The following is an 11,629-nucleotide window of genomic DNA, read 5'->3' on the forward strand; positions in this document are numbered from 1 at the left end:
CGTATTTGAGCAAATTTGAGACAAATAATACCGGCCGGAGGAAGTAACAATTTTTTTGGCTCTTTTTCAATGTCAGAAAGTGGCAAACTCCAGCAGTACAGTTTCCAGTACCTCGCAGTGTCGATGCGAGAAAGAAGCACTCCCTCCGTTCCTAAATACTTGTCGCTGTTTTAGTTCAAGCTTGCACTAAAACGACAAGTATTTAGAAACGGAGGGAGTACCCTGTAAGTTAATCTTCGCAGGCGCAGCACAATATGTCAGACAGTGACAGTGACGGAACGCATAAGTTAGGTGCAAAGACACACAACCCACAAACTGTTACATGCAATTTTAGCAGGAATGCAGCAATGCAATTAATCAGTGTGTCTAAAGAAGGATCTATAGTTTCAGAATTAGAAGATATATGATCAGCAAAAGCTTACAAGTGCCCACACATCAACCAGCACACACAAATACAATAACATTCCGACAATTGGAACAAAGGCGAGTCAACCAAAACCGAAAGGCAAACAGCCGAACAACTACAAGCATACACACGTGCCACGGTGTCCAGTCTTGGTATCAGAGAGGACCGTAAAATCACAGTGTTTCACCCTGCTCTCGTGCCACAGAAGTTGAAAGGATGGCGAGGCTGTTATTTAAGAATGTCAGCGCAGATTCACAGTCTGAAATAATTTTTGTGACAGACGAAGGCTCATTTGAGTTTGAAAGTGACCCCGCAGCCATCGCAGAATATGAATCTCGCAGGCTCCTCAAATTTCCGAGGAACTGCAAATCAAAAATAAACACTCGAGTCAAAGTATGTTCCTATGACTAAGGTAACACTGCTAGCTGCTTAGCCAGAAAAGATACTTTATTGAACACCAGGGTATGCTAACTAGTTGAAAGGATATGAGTTACAATAAGAGCTGTAAAACTTTGAAAGGAGAGATGATATTACCAATAAATGTACCCAGCAGACTTCTATGCTATCTTAATTCTTAAACCTTTTGAAAATATTTCATACAGTAGAAATACATGGAGCACTCACTAAACAGAACTTCCCGTCTAAGATATTTGAAGTAAGTCAAATTAGATTTTGCAGAAGAATGGTCAATTACTGTTGGCTACAGTTTGCAATATATTCTTGTTGGCCATCAGCATTCAAAATATGACGGCAGTAAGGCTACTATATTGATAATGGAACACAAAAAGGCAAAAATACCTGCCCTGTGCATTAAAGTTGTGCTTTTGAAGTCTGACAAGGTACAGATAGGAACACTAGAAATTTTCGATCTACGTATGTAGGACAATCAATTGTCCATGATAATAACCAGTTTACTGAAACTTGAGAGGAATGCCAAAGAAGTACTGTAGTAATATGGCATAATGCACCTACTGACTAATCAACTTCTACACTATTTACATTCCATCAAAAGCTCAAATTACCAGATCATGACATGTGGGGCAGAGGTGGGCAAGAAATTTGAAATGAGTCAATTATTCAAACAGTACCTTTAACAGTGTGTTGTATGCCTCTAGCAAGCGATTAGCAGCTGGACCAAACCCATGCAACTGTGGCACCTCCATCATGTGGGTCCAGGGATGAATTTCCTACAAAGATAAATAACTTTTATTATTAAACAACTCGAGAAAATGATAATCACAATTAGAAAAGGATATTCATGCCAAGGTTGTCTGTCTGAAAGAGAAAATTACGAAACACTGCATAAGATATTCACCTTAGTATATATCATATTGAATGATTTAACTGTTTCAAGAAATGATTGCAAATATTCCCGCAACTTCAGCTCTGTTTCAGCATAGTCTTCATTCGGATTGTAGTCATACTGCGCAGCAGAGACTACACTGTTAGTGCAAACATCACATGCAGACTAATAAACTAACATGATGTGCAAGGAACTTTTAGATAGAAGTGTATAAATTGATGCTAAATGTATTAATAAATCTAAGCTGCATGATAGTTGGATGCTGTTAATGATAATATTAAAAACATGTAAATACCAACAACCCTTTGCTCTATCTGCAAAATAAATCCACAAGATGCAGATTGGATGGAAAAGGCATGAATAAGATAAGCTTGGAAGGCTTTGGATGGTAACCATACAGCATCATAATATGTTAGGTTGGCTGTGCTAAATTGATAATTTGACAGTGCAAAATCCAAAGTTAAGAAGTAAGAGAGTTACGAAAAACTGCATGGATATAGTTATACATGTTAGGAATCTGCCCAAATAAGAACAAACATGGAAGAAGGTGTGTCAATATCTTAATTTACCTTAGATGCCAGCTCCTGAACCATTTGCTGCAAATTTGACATCTTTTTGGTATACTCAGAGAGCTTCAACTCCAGTTCTGCTATATCAGGCCTTCAAAATAAGAATTTGACCCAGTTAGAGAAAAAGAATAGTGGTGATTCTTGAGATTGCTTGTTAATTGGGGGTCACAAGACAGCAAGAAAGAGTCATGCCACTGAAAGAGAAATAATACAATTGAGAAGAACATCAAATTGGAAATACTTACAGGGGGTAAATCGATTGTATTTGGACATCTGCAGGAAAAAGCTTGCACTCCTCTGAAAAAATTTGGGCCTGTTTCTCTGCAATTGAATCTACAAGCTGTACGTCCTTTGCCAACTGCTCATCAACACTACCATGGAGCAATTTGTTAGGTACTTTCTGCTTTAGATGCCCTCTTATTGAGATTAAAACATTGTCTGATATTTTCTGTACAATGAAGTATGTTTTAATCTCAAACATTAATTTTTCTTTATAGTGCTTGAGAATATTAAATCTGAAGATAGCCAAATTATCAGAAGCTGACCAAGGTTTATGTATAATCAGCTTAGCATGTATAGCACAGACAATAAAGTGTAAAACCAACCTCCATTCTGGATTATCGGCATAGCAGCTAGCTTCCACCAAGTCAACAATTAGACGGAGGAGTTCCACCCGCTCATCATAGCTGCCTCTACCCTGCAATCCCACAAAAGATGACGCCAACCAAATCTAAATTTGCGAATTCTCACCACACTGACAGAGATCTCGTGTAGCGAAGACTCAACAAATATAACCCAATAACAGCAGTGGTCACACTCATAACTGTCACCTGAATCGCCTCAGTGTCCACTGAAGGCGTGATACCCAGGAAATTCGCAATCTCGGCCAGGTCTGCAGAACTCCACCATGAGCACCACGCGACATGAAGCATCTCAAATGCAGAGCAGCGAAACAAGTAAAACTAAGGCCTTACGTTGGATCCTACTGTTCTCCTCGTCGCGGTCGAGGCTATCCCCCTGCCAGTTCTGCTGCGTGAATGGCGATCTGTCGCCCAGGAGCCTCCGAGCCACACAACAGTAAACAAACGAAACCCTCAGTTTCGAAGCCCGAATCCCATAAATCGAGCCGAATACAGCAGAAGGACGAGCGGGAACGTAAATGTGGCGTGGGTGGGGGTGGCCGCGTACCGGAAGAAGAGCCATTCGAGGAGGCGGTAGCGCTCGACGCCGGCGAAGAGGAGGGACTGCGCGGGGGCTTTGGCGCGCGGGTAGGCGAGCAGGGCCAGCTTCCGCTGGATCTCCTCCATCTGCTTCGACGCCATGGGAATCCCCCGCTATTTCGTACTGCTCGCGGCGCCGGCCGGCCGGCCGGCTTGAGGATGGTGGTTGTTGGGTTGGGGGAATCGAGCCGATGGGGGACTGCCCAACGAGCGAGGGAGATGACTTTAAGATTGGAGTTTCATCTTTCTTTTCTAAAAATCCATTTTAGTTTTCCTTTCAGTTCGTTTCAAATTTCGAAGGATTTTGTGTTTTCCCCTCGGGCTGGGACCCACATGTCGGATTCTAGACCCAGAAAAGAACAACCGTGCGGTCCAAGCGGCCGACGAAGGAAGCGGAAGAGCCTATAGCGTGTGAAGGAGTGCGGCTCCCCTCTCGCCACGACGACGAACCCCATGCCGCCCCGTCGCGCCGGCGCGGGCGGCGGAGACACCACCGCGTTCTTCGCGGCGACGCTGGTGCTCTGGGCTGTGTCGGTGGGGTTCGAAATCGGCGCGCGAGGGCGCCGCGAGCTTGCCGCCGTGGCCGCCGGTTTCGCCTTCTTCCAGGCCGCCAACACCGCCGTCCGCGCCGCGGTCTCCCGTGACCCGCTCTTTGTCAACACCGCCGTCTCGCTCCTCCACTCCTCCCTCACATCCGCCTCAGGTCTCGCCTCTGTCTCCGCGCGTTCTTTCCCCCTCCCCAAACCCTCACATTTCGTTCGGTCGCTTTTACCTGCCATGGTGCTTTGGATTCATCGAATAAAAACCGTGTGCTTAGTTGACTTCCAGCATTCTACGAAGTTGAGGAAAGAGAAGCGTGCGGCAGATGAATCAGTCGGTAAACTAGCTAGGTGATGCTTGATGCAATTTGTTCGGTCCTGGACAAAAGGGAGCATCATGGACTATGTTCTTTTTACTGTTAGTGTTACTTACTGTCTCCCTGTAATGATGTCACTTGTCTTCATTTGAGCTTTGCTTGGTTGAAATCGGGCAAGATAGTTCAAAGCACATATTGCTAGATGCCCTGCCGGTTAACCATCAAGATCGGTGCAGAGTAGGTTCCAGATACAATCAGAATTTTGGAACAAAATCATGAAACGTTTAGATTGCAGAAAGCTCACTCAATCTAGCTAGAGTAAGTGTTGTTAAATTGAAAATGCGACTAACGTGAACAAAAGAACAAGAAGTGAAGCCCGACGCAAAGCTTTTATGTCTTTCACCACGCCTCCCGGCCTGTTGGCGATCGATTAAAACCTTGGACTGCACCTTATTGATGAGATGGTCTTGCTCCAAAGTAATGTGCCAGCCATATAATGACCTTGCATGGAAATATTGTCATTTTTGTCGCTGTCTTATTTGTTCATAGAGAAATGCCAACCATTAAGAGAATGGTAACGGTGGAAAGTCTTAAATATGGTTAGTGGAGTAGGAGTACAGATTGTACAAAGTCATGAGTACTAACTTATGAGGATAGTTACAGCATTCACCAAGGCCCTAGGCAATGGCGGACCCAGGTTTTCAATGTTGGGTGGGGAAAGACAAATTGACATGAAAATTTCATTTTCATGACATCGTACTGGTTCAGAAATGGGCTGAAAAAAGATCAGAGGAAGAGGTAAGCAGTGTTCGGCTGGGCTGGTGGATTAGAGGCCCAATCGGCACTGCAGCTCAATCTTTTCTATGCTTTCCTAATAATATCTACTGATGGTGTGCTATTAAAAAGAGACAAAAAATTATTAGGTGGAGGCGTGCCCCACCCAATCACCCAACTGGTCTGCCCTGGCCCTAGGCATTAGTTGGGTGGCAGATCAACGCCTAGTGCCTATCCGCTAATTAGGTGGGCCTAGGATAGATATGTTTGCTAGCCGGGAGGGTGTCACCTAGCGCCTGGGCACCAGCTAGGTTTACCTGGTGGCGACCTTTTAGAATACTTACTAGCGGCTTATAACATTATTTTTTGTGTACATTTGTAGCCACATAGTAGTTATTACCTTTGTCCAAGCGAAAAATGTAGAAAGGAAAACACTATGTCCTAGATGGTGGGAAATGCACCGTTAGATGTGTTGTTCTCTTCTCGAGATGGTTAGCAAGTTTTAGAACCTTTTGGCCGCAATCTGTAAAACTGGTGTCCTTCTCTTAAACAAATGGCTCGTAGGTCGTTTGCATATTCTCAAAAAATAACATATGTCCTATTTTGGATTTTTGGTACATATTTTAGCTCCTTAATCTCTTCCATCAATGCTGTCGTACTCCCTCAGTCCAACAAAGGATGTCTCAACTTTGGTCAAATTTGAATGCTCTGTACACTAAGTCATGTCTAGATACATCCAAATTTTGACAAACTTGAGACATCTTTTGTTGGACGGAGGAAGTATGTTATTCACTTATTCTTAGGCTTGTTGATCAGCTTTATCTTGTCTATGCTCATTTCTGTCTGGATTTGCAGTTGTCTTCGTTCTTCTCTGCCGATGGCGCAAAAAGGGTCTTGAAAACATGTTTGAGCATGAAGAATTAGTTGGTAGCAGTTGGGTTGGAGCATATTCTGCTCTGTGCTTTTCATGTGGCTATTTTGCTTATGATCAATTGGATATGCTCCGCTACCGACTGTACAGTGGATGGATTCCTGGAATTCTCATGCATCACCTTATCCTGCTCATTTGCTTTACCCTTGCTCTGTACCGGAATGTTACAATCAACTACCTAATTCTCTCTCTTGTATGCGAGGTACATATATCTCTTCTCATTCTTGGTGTCATTTAAATTGCATTGACAAAGTTCCTTTTATTTGGTTACTCCAAATATTTCTATCCCATCATCTTTCATGGGCTTGCTATTTTCCCCACCTGACATTTGAGGAATAAGTGTGTACTCCTCAAGAGAGGGTCTTTTCCTTCAATTTTAACTTTTTAAGCCATTGAGCGTAAATTGGGGCCAACAGAACATTTCGGTGCCCTTTGATGTAAATCTTTAGCACTAGCATTGCTTTTGAAACTCAGGATTGTGAGCTTATGTCACAAGTATGCCCATAGTCAGGAGAAGGCCACATTAATAAATTGTAACCCCTGCTTTGTTGCAGTAAACCTGTTGCCAGAATTTGTCTGCAACAGATGGATAGTTAGTCCATTCAGTATTGCTAACTGTTTCGGAGTTTCAGTGTTTTGATTGCCCAGCTGGGTCTTCAACCGCTGGCTATAGTGGCTATTGCAATTGCTTTTTCATTCTAACATCGCACTGGTAGAATAGAATACTACTGTAGTTGAGTTCTTGTCTGGGTCAATGCTTAACATTGGTAGGATAAAGATATTAATGATACATTGATGTCTCATTGTAAGAACAAGGGCTTAAGCATCTATCTAAAATGAGCAAGTAGTTAAGTGCTTCAGTTCAGTATCCACCCTAAGCAGTGGAGAAGGATGTATCTTCGATTGCAATGACTAATGTGAAGTTAGTAAGTATACATATGCAGCAACAGCAGACTGATTGACAAAGTTTGTTACTGCAGATGCACTCCATATTTTTGCATATAAGGAAAGTGAGGAGAATGGCAGGTTTTCGTGATTTCAACAGAAAAATGGTGAAACTGGAATGGATACTCAACTGGTCTACCTTTTTGACAGCAAGGGTCATCTGCCACATACTGATTACATACAAATTGATAACTGATGCGCACAAGTTTGATAAGGGCATTGAGCTTCCACTAGCTCTTTTTGGTATGGCAGGAATGAATGTACTCAACATATCTTTAGGACTTGATCTATTTAAAGCATTCGCAAGAGAGAGAAATCAGCAGGTGCATCAAGACTGAATGTGACTTTCTTGATAGTGTACTATAAATTTTTGGCAAGGTTATAGTCACACCAATGTAAATCAGCAGACAGAGGTATGTTCAAGTGCTATTAGCCTCTAGGCTGTTGTAATCAGCCATATACTTTGTTATGTAAGCTGAATTTGTGTCAATATCTCTTCTAGAATGGATTCTTTGTCATTAGTGGACATTACGTTATGACATCCACACATAGACAAGACAACCTGGATGCAGCATTTACAAAGGTTAAGGTGAAAAGGGTGAAAGTGTGTGTATCCTGTGTAATACTTTTTTTCATTTCAAAACCTCACCTAACATACTACAGAGATGCTTAGGAAACTTTGTTTTTTTGTGTAATGTTTCGCTGTGAATGTTGATATATGTTGTTAATTCACTCAGTAAGTAAGTAATGTATGAAGACGTTCACCTGAGCTTATTGAGTACTACCTGAGTTGGCTGTTAGCCAAAAAAAGATTAGGTCTCGCCGGGATTCGAACCCAGGTCGCCAGATTCAAAGTCTGGAGTGCTAACCACTACACTACGAAACCATCTTGTGTGTGGTCCACCGATACCCATATTTCTCTGTTAGTCTAGTCGGACGGTTTGTTTTCTTGCCATTCGACACTGGCCAGCTGATTGGAGCAGAGAATGTCCGACAAATACCCTTTGATTTTTCCTATTCTTTTTATATAGTCAAAAGCTTCGTTGCGTGCGGTGGCGTCTGGGCTTGCTTCCATTTGGCACTTGGCAGCAATTGGAGAACGGAATGTCCAACAATCGTTCTTTTATGTACGATTATGTACGATCTTCTTTTTTATATACGGAGTATAAGATGTTCTAATTTTATGTTGATTTAAAAAAATCTAATTTGTAGAAAAAATCCACTAGCATGTATAATCGAATTAGTATAGACAATAGATTTAATAAAACCAATCAATCTAGAGTTATATATGTCCATCGCTCCTTCCCACCCAAGTTCAGTTGGCACCCCGTCCCGTGGCGACAGGAGGCAGTCGGCCAGATGGCAGCACGGCAACTGGGAGGAGCATGAGCCATTGAGCCCGTTAATATCAGGAAATTGAAATTCAAAGTTTTTCCCCAATAAATGATTAAACGACAGATACAAAATTCAGAGACCATAAATGCTAGCAGTACAATTCAGAGTTCACTAAAAGCCAACCGTGGTACAACGTTCTACTCCCTGCGTGGCGTGGCACCATGGCAGCCTGGCGCTGGAGCACTTTTCCGTGAGGTGGGCGTACCAACCACCTCCTCCTCCGAGTTCCCGGGCCAGGCAGGCGAGGCCGTGTGCCTTACGTGCGGCCGGAGATCCATCGCACGAACCGTATCAGCTGCCGAACCCCAGACCTGAGCCATAGATCGGATACAGGGAGACGTGGCCTCGCCGCTGCCCTTCACGCACCCTATCCTCGCCTCGCCGCTGCCCACCCGCCACCTCGCCCCCATGCCACATGTACGCCTCCCACACCCATGCCATGCTATCACATAAAATGCGACCGAGCGGGCAGCAGAGCCACAGACGAAGTGATATCCCTACGAGTGTGATCCAGTGTAGTGCTTGTGTGTGTGTGAGCAGGGAGTGAGTGAAGCGCGTGCGTGTCTAGCTAGGCGGCCATGGCACAGTCGATGCTCATGTCCAGCGTCAACGGCGTGGCCTCCTCCGGCAGGAGCCTGCTGCAGGCGGCCCGGCCGGCGGCGACGCCCTTCTCGCGGCTCGCGCTGCCGGCCTCGCCGTCCTACTACAAGCACATGCCGTCGCTCTCCGTCAGGACCATGGCCATCTTCGGCAAGTCCAAGGCCAAAGCCGCGCCGGCCAAGAAGGTCCGTGCAAGGCTTCCACGCACCAATGCACGCGCATATATATGCTTGTTTGTTTATACGAAATCACGGCAACTTTGGTTCTTGCTCTCTTAACTGACCCGACCGATGATGGTGTTGTTTGATCAGGTTGCTGCGCCGAAGCCCAAGACCGAGGACGGCATCTTCGGCACGTCCGGTGGGATTGGCTTCACGAAGGAGAACGAGCTGTTCGTCGGCCGTGTTGCCATGATTGGGTTTGCCGTGAGTACTCCACTCCAAACGATGCATAGATGCATGTTTTGTTAATTTACTGTGTGGACCATGCGTACGTACATCAGCCACTGAGTTTACTGTATTAACTAGATGGAATTTGTTCGCAATTTTTTCTTAACTAGATGGAATTAATACACCATTGATTTGTGCAGTTAAAGAAGAAAGTTAGCAGTGCAGACTAATTGTAATTTTGTTGTACATGTTATGTAAAAAAATTACCGATATATTAGCAACTATGTTATATAGTTTTGTCCGAAATTATTAAAAAATAGTAATATGCACAATACCAAACAAGTACTCCCTCCGTCCAGTTTTACTAGCCGTTTTAGTTTCTGCGCTCGTACCAAGGAAGTCCTGAGCGTTGTACTTTTGGACAAAATGCCCCGAGTGCATGGCCCAGCCTGCACTCGATTCACGAGCATTTTTATTTTGTTGCCCAATTAGATGAGACCAAGACTGCCGGCCGCTGACGCGCTCCCCACGTCCCACACCTCGCGTACGCTGTTCATTCGGCCGTCCGTGGCATGCAAATCAACCGTGGGACTGAGAATAGGGGCAACGTCGGTATTTAGAGCTAAAAGGACCAGGGCGGCTGGTATACATGGACTAGGCTGTTCAACTAAGGCGTCCAGTAAAAACGGACGGAGGGAGTATAATACGAAGATACGTCATGCCAGATTTAATGAAACTAATTTAGTTGTAAATGCTATTACGTTTTTTTATAAATTTGGTCAGACTTTAAGAAATTAGACGTAAAACAAAGCAATAGCATTTTATATTTAGTAACGAAAGAAGTAAAACAAAGAATAGGCTGCTGTAAAAAATGACCATATATCACTGTCTAGTAACATGGTTGGATGAGAATTTTAGTAGCTTAAAAATATTATACTTCCTTCGGACGAAATTATTTGTCAAAATACTACATGTATCTAGACGATTTTTACACATAAATACATCTGTATTTGGGCAAATTTGAGACAAGTAATACCGATCGGAGGGAGTACCAAATTTATGATATTGCAAAGCTTAAATTTGTCAAAATTTTCAATCTTTTCTGAAATTCACGTAAATCAGTGTTGTCTGAAATTGAACATCACTTAGTCTAGTATCGCAGATTCTGAATGTGTGCAATTTTACCGAATATTACTGCAGCTTTTGATGAATAGGATCAATCGAGATAGTTAATTTGGACTGGCTATTTACAGAAGTAACAGAACCGTCGGAAGCACTGCCATTCCTTTCGTTCACAAGAAACAGAGTCGTTATGTACAGTTGAATCTCAGTCAGCTTAGAAACAGAGTATCATACACATTTTCGTTGCGTGGCAAACTAGCACGAACTAATGTTCAAATGAAAGCTTACTGAAGAAGGGAAAAAAATCTTTAATTTGTTACAAAGAAGAACAGTTATAGGGAACTTGTGAGCGCCTTCAGGCTGATCCCTATCTGTTTTGATATCAGGCGTCGATTTTGGGAGAAGCCATCACCGGCAAGGGCATCCTGTCCCAGCTGAACCTTGAGACCGGCATCCCGATCTACGAGGCGGAGCCCCTCCTCCTCTTCTTCATCCTCTTCACTCTCCTGGGCGCCATCGGCGCGCTCGGCGACCGTGGCAAGTTCGTCGACGAGCAGCCCACCGGCCTCGACAAGGCCGTCATAGCCCCCGGCAAAGGCTTCCGCTCCGCCCTCGGCCTCAGCGAGGGAGGTACGTGCTTAATCAATACTCAAATTCGCGTTCACGATCGTAAGATGATGTGATCAAATGACACGCATGGATATATGCAGGGCCGCTGTTTGGGTTCACCAAGTCGAACGAGCTGTTCGTGGGGCGGCTGGCGCAGCTGGGGATCGCCTTCTCCATCATCGGGGAGATCATCACGGGGAAGGGCGCGCTGGCGCAGCTCAACATCGAGACCGGCGTGCCCATCAGCGAGATCGAGCCGCTCGTCCTCTTCAACGTCGTCTTCTTCTTCGTCGCCGCCATCAACCCCGGCACCGGCAAGTTCATCAGCGGCGAGGAGGACGACTAGATCGATCGGTCGCGATTGTTTTTGCCATGAATTAATTTCTACGTCGGTCCAGTGTGCGTGCTTTGCTGTGTACGTGTGAGACCTTTGGAGTGTAGGCCAGTGTAAGTTGGTATGCATTACGAAAAACACAGAGCTAGCTAATTTGTGGGTTCACGCTTGCTACA

General features: G+C 44.3%; 3 protein-coding genes and 1 non-coding gene across 5 annotated transcripts; 2 read left to right on the forward strand and 2 right to left on the reverse strand.

Annotated features, from left to right (window-relative positions):
• Positions 1-287: 287 nt before the first annotated feature.
• Positions 288-3,718, reverse strand: LOC100827455 (AUGMIN subunit 7). The gene is made up of 9 exons (XM_003564659.4): positions 3,467-3,718; positions 3,253-3,338; positions 3,109-3,170; positions 2,884-2,975; positions 2,524-2,649; positions 2,279-2,369; positions 1,722-1,829; positions 1,495-1,593; positions 288-768 (listed from the first exon to the last, which is right to left on the reverse strand). The coding sequence occupies exons 1-9, from the start codon at positions 3,598-3,600 to the stop codon at positions 580-582; spliced, it is 987 nt and encodes a 328-aa protein (XP_003564707.1). The 5' UTR covers positions 3,601-3,718; the 3' UTR covers positions 288-579.
• A 157-nt stretch (positions 3,719-3,875) lies between these two features.
• Positions 3,876-7,744, forward strand: LOC100842337 (TLC domain-containing protein 2). Of its 2 annotated transcripts, XR_002963488.1 has the most exons (4): positions 3,876-4,201; positions 5,984-6,261; positions 7,040-7,417; positions 7,507-7,744. XR_002963488.1 is itself a non-coding variant. In XM_010234317.3 (3 exons), the coding sequence occupies exons 1-3, from the start codon at positions 3,952-3,954 to the stop codon at positions 7,340-7,342; spliced, it is 831 nt and encodes a 276-aa protein (XP_010232619.1). In that variant the 5' UTR covers positions 3,876-3,951; the 3' UTR covers positions 7,343-7,736. The 2 variants fall into 2 exon arrangements, 1 of the variants encoding a protein (XP_010232619.1); XM_010234317.3 differs by having other exon boundaries at positions 7,040-7,736.
• Positions 7,745-7,818: 74 nt separating this feature from the next.
• On the reverse strand, positions 7,819-7,890 carry TRNAQ-UUG. Its single transcript has one exon. It is a non-coding gene; the product is annotated as a tRNA-Gln (tRNA).
• Positions 7,891-8,861: 971 nt separating this feature from the next.
• LOC100827756 (photosystem II 22 kDa protein, chloroplastic) lies at positions 8,862-11,629 on the forward strand. Its single transcript, XM_003564660.4, has 4 exons — positions 8,862-9,184; positions 9,311-9,424; positions 10,897-11,140; positions 11,221-11,629. Exons 1-4 carry the CDS (start codon positions 8,978-8,980, stop codon positions 11,463-11,465), a joined length of 810 nt encoding a protein of 269 aa, XP_003564708.1. The 5' UTR covers positions 8,862-8,977; the 3' UTR covers positions 11,466-11,629.

Source organism: Brachypodium distachyon, chromosome 2 (assembly GCF_000005505.3).
Source record: "Brachypodium distachyon strain Bd21 chromosome 2, Brachypodium_distachyon_v3.0, whole genome shotgun sequence".
Taxonomy (NCBI): Eukaryota; Viridiplantae; Streptophyta; class Magnoliopsida; order Poales; family Poaceae; genus Brachypodium; species Brachypodium distachyon.

Excerpts from the sequence above, each read along its gene's own strand:
- LOC100842337 (XM_010234317.3), top strand. The coding sequence starts at position 3,952 with ATGCCGCCCCGTCGCGCCGGCGCGGGCGGCGGAGACACCACCGCGTTC. Across the intron at positions 4,202-5,983 it reads CTCCCTCACATCCGCCTCAG|TTGTCTTCGTTCTTCTCTGC; the intron begins GTCTCGCCTCTG and ends CTGGATTTGCAG. Across the intron at positions 6,262-7,039 it reads TTCTCTCTCTTGTATGCGAG|ATGCACTCCATATTTTTGCA; the intron begins GTACATATATCT and ends TTGTTACTGCAG.
- LOC100827756 (XM_003564660.4), top strand. The coding sequence starts at position 8,978 with ATGGCACAGTCGATGCTCATGTCCAGCGTCAACGGCGTGGCCTCCTCC. Across the intron at positions 9,185-9,310 it reads AAGCCGCGCCGGCCAAGAAG|GTTGCTGCGCCGAAGCCCAA; the intron begins GTCCGTGCAAGG and ends TTGTTTGATCAG. Across the intron at positions 9,425-10,896 it reads TTGCCATGATTGGGTTTGCC|GCGTCGATTTTGGGAGAAGC; the intron begins GTGAGTACTCCA and ends TTTTGATATCAG.
- LOC100827455 (XM_003564659.4), bottom strand. The coding sequence starts at position 3,600 with ATGGCGTCGAAGCAGATGGAGGAGATCCAGCGGAAGCTGGCCCTGCTC. Across the intron at positions 2,976-3,108 it reads TGGACACTGAGGCGATTCAG|GGTAGAGGCAGCTATGATGA; the intron begins GTGACAGTTATG and ends GTGGGATTGCAG. Across the intron at positions 2,370-2,523 it reads ATACAATCGATTTACCCCCT|GCCTGATATAGCAGAACTGG; the intron begins GTAAGTATTTCC and ends CTTATTTTGAAG.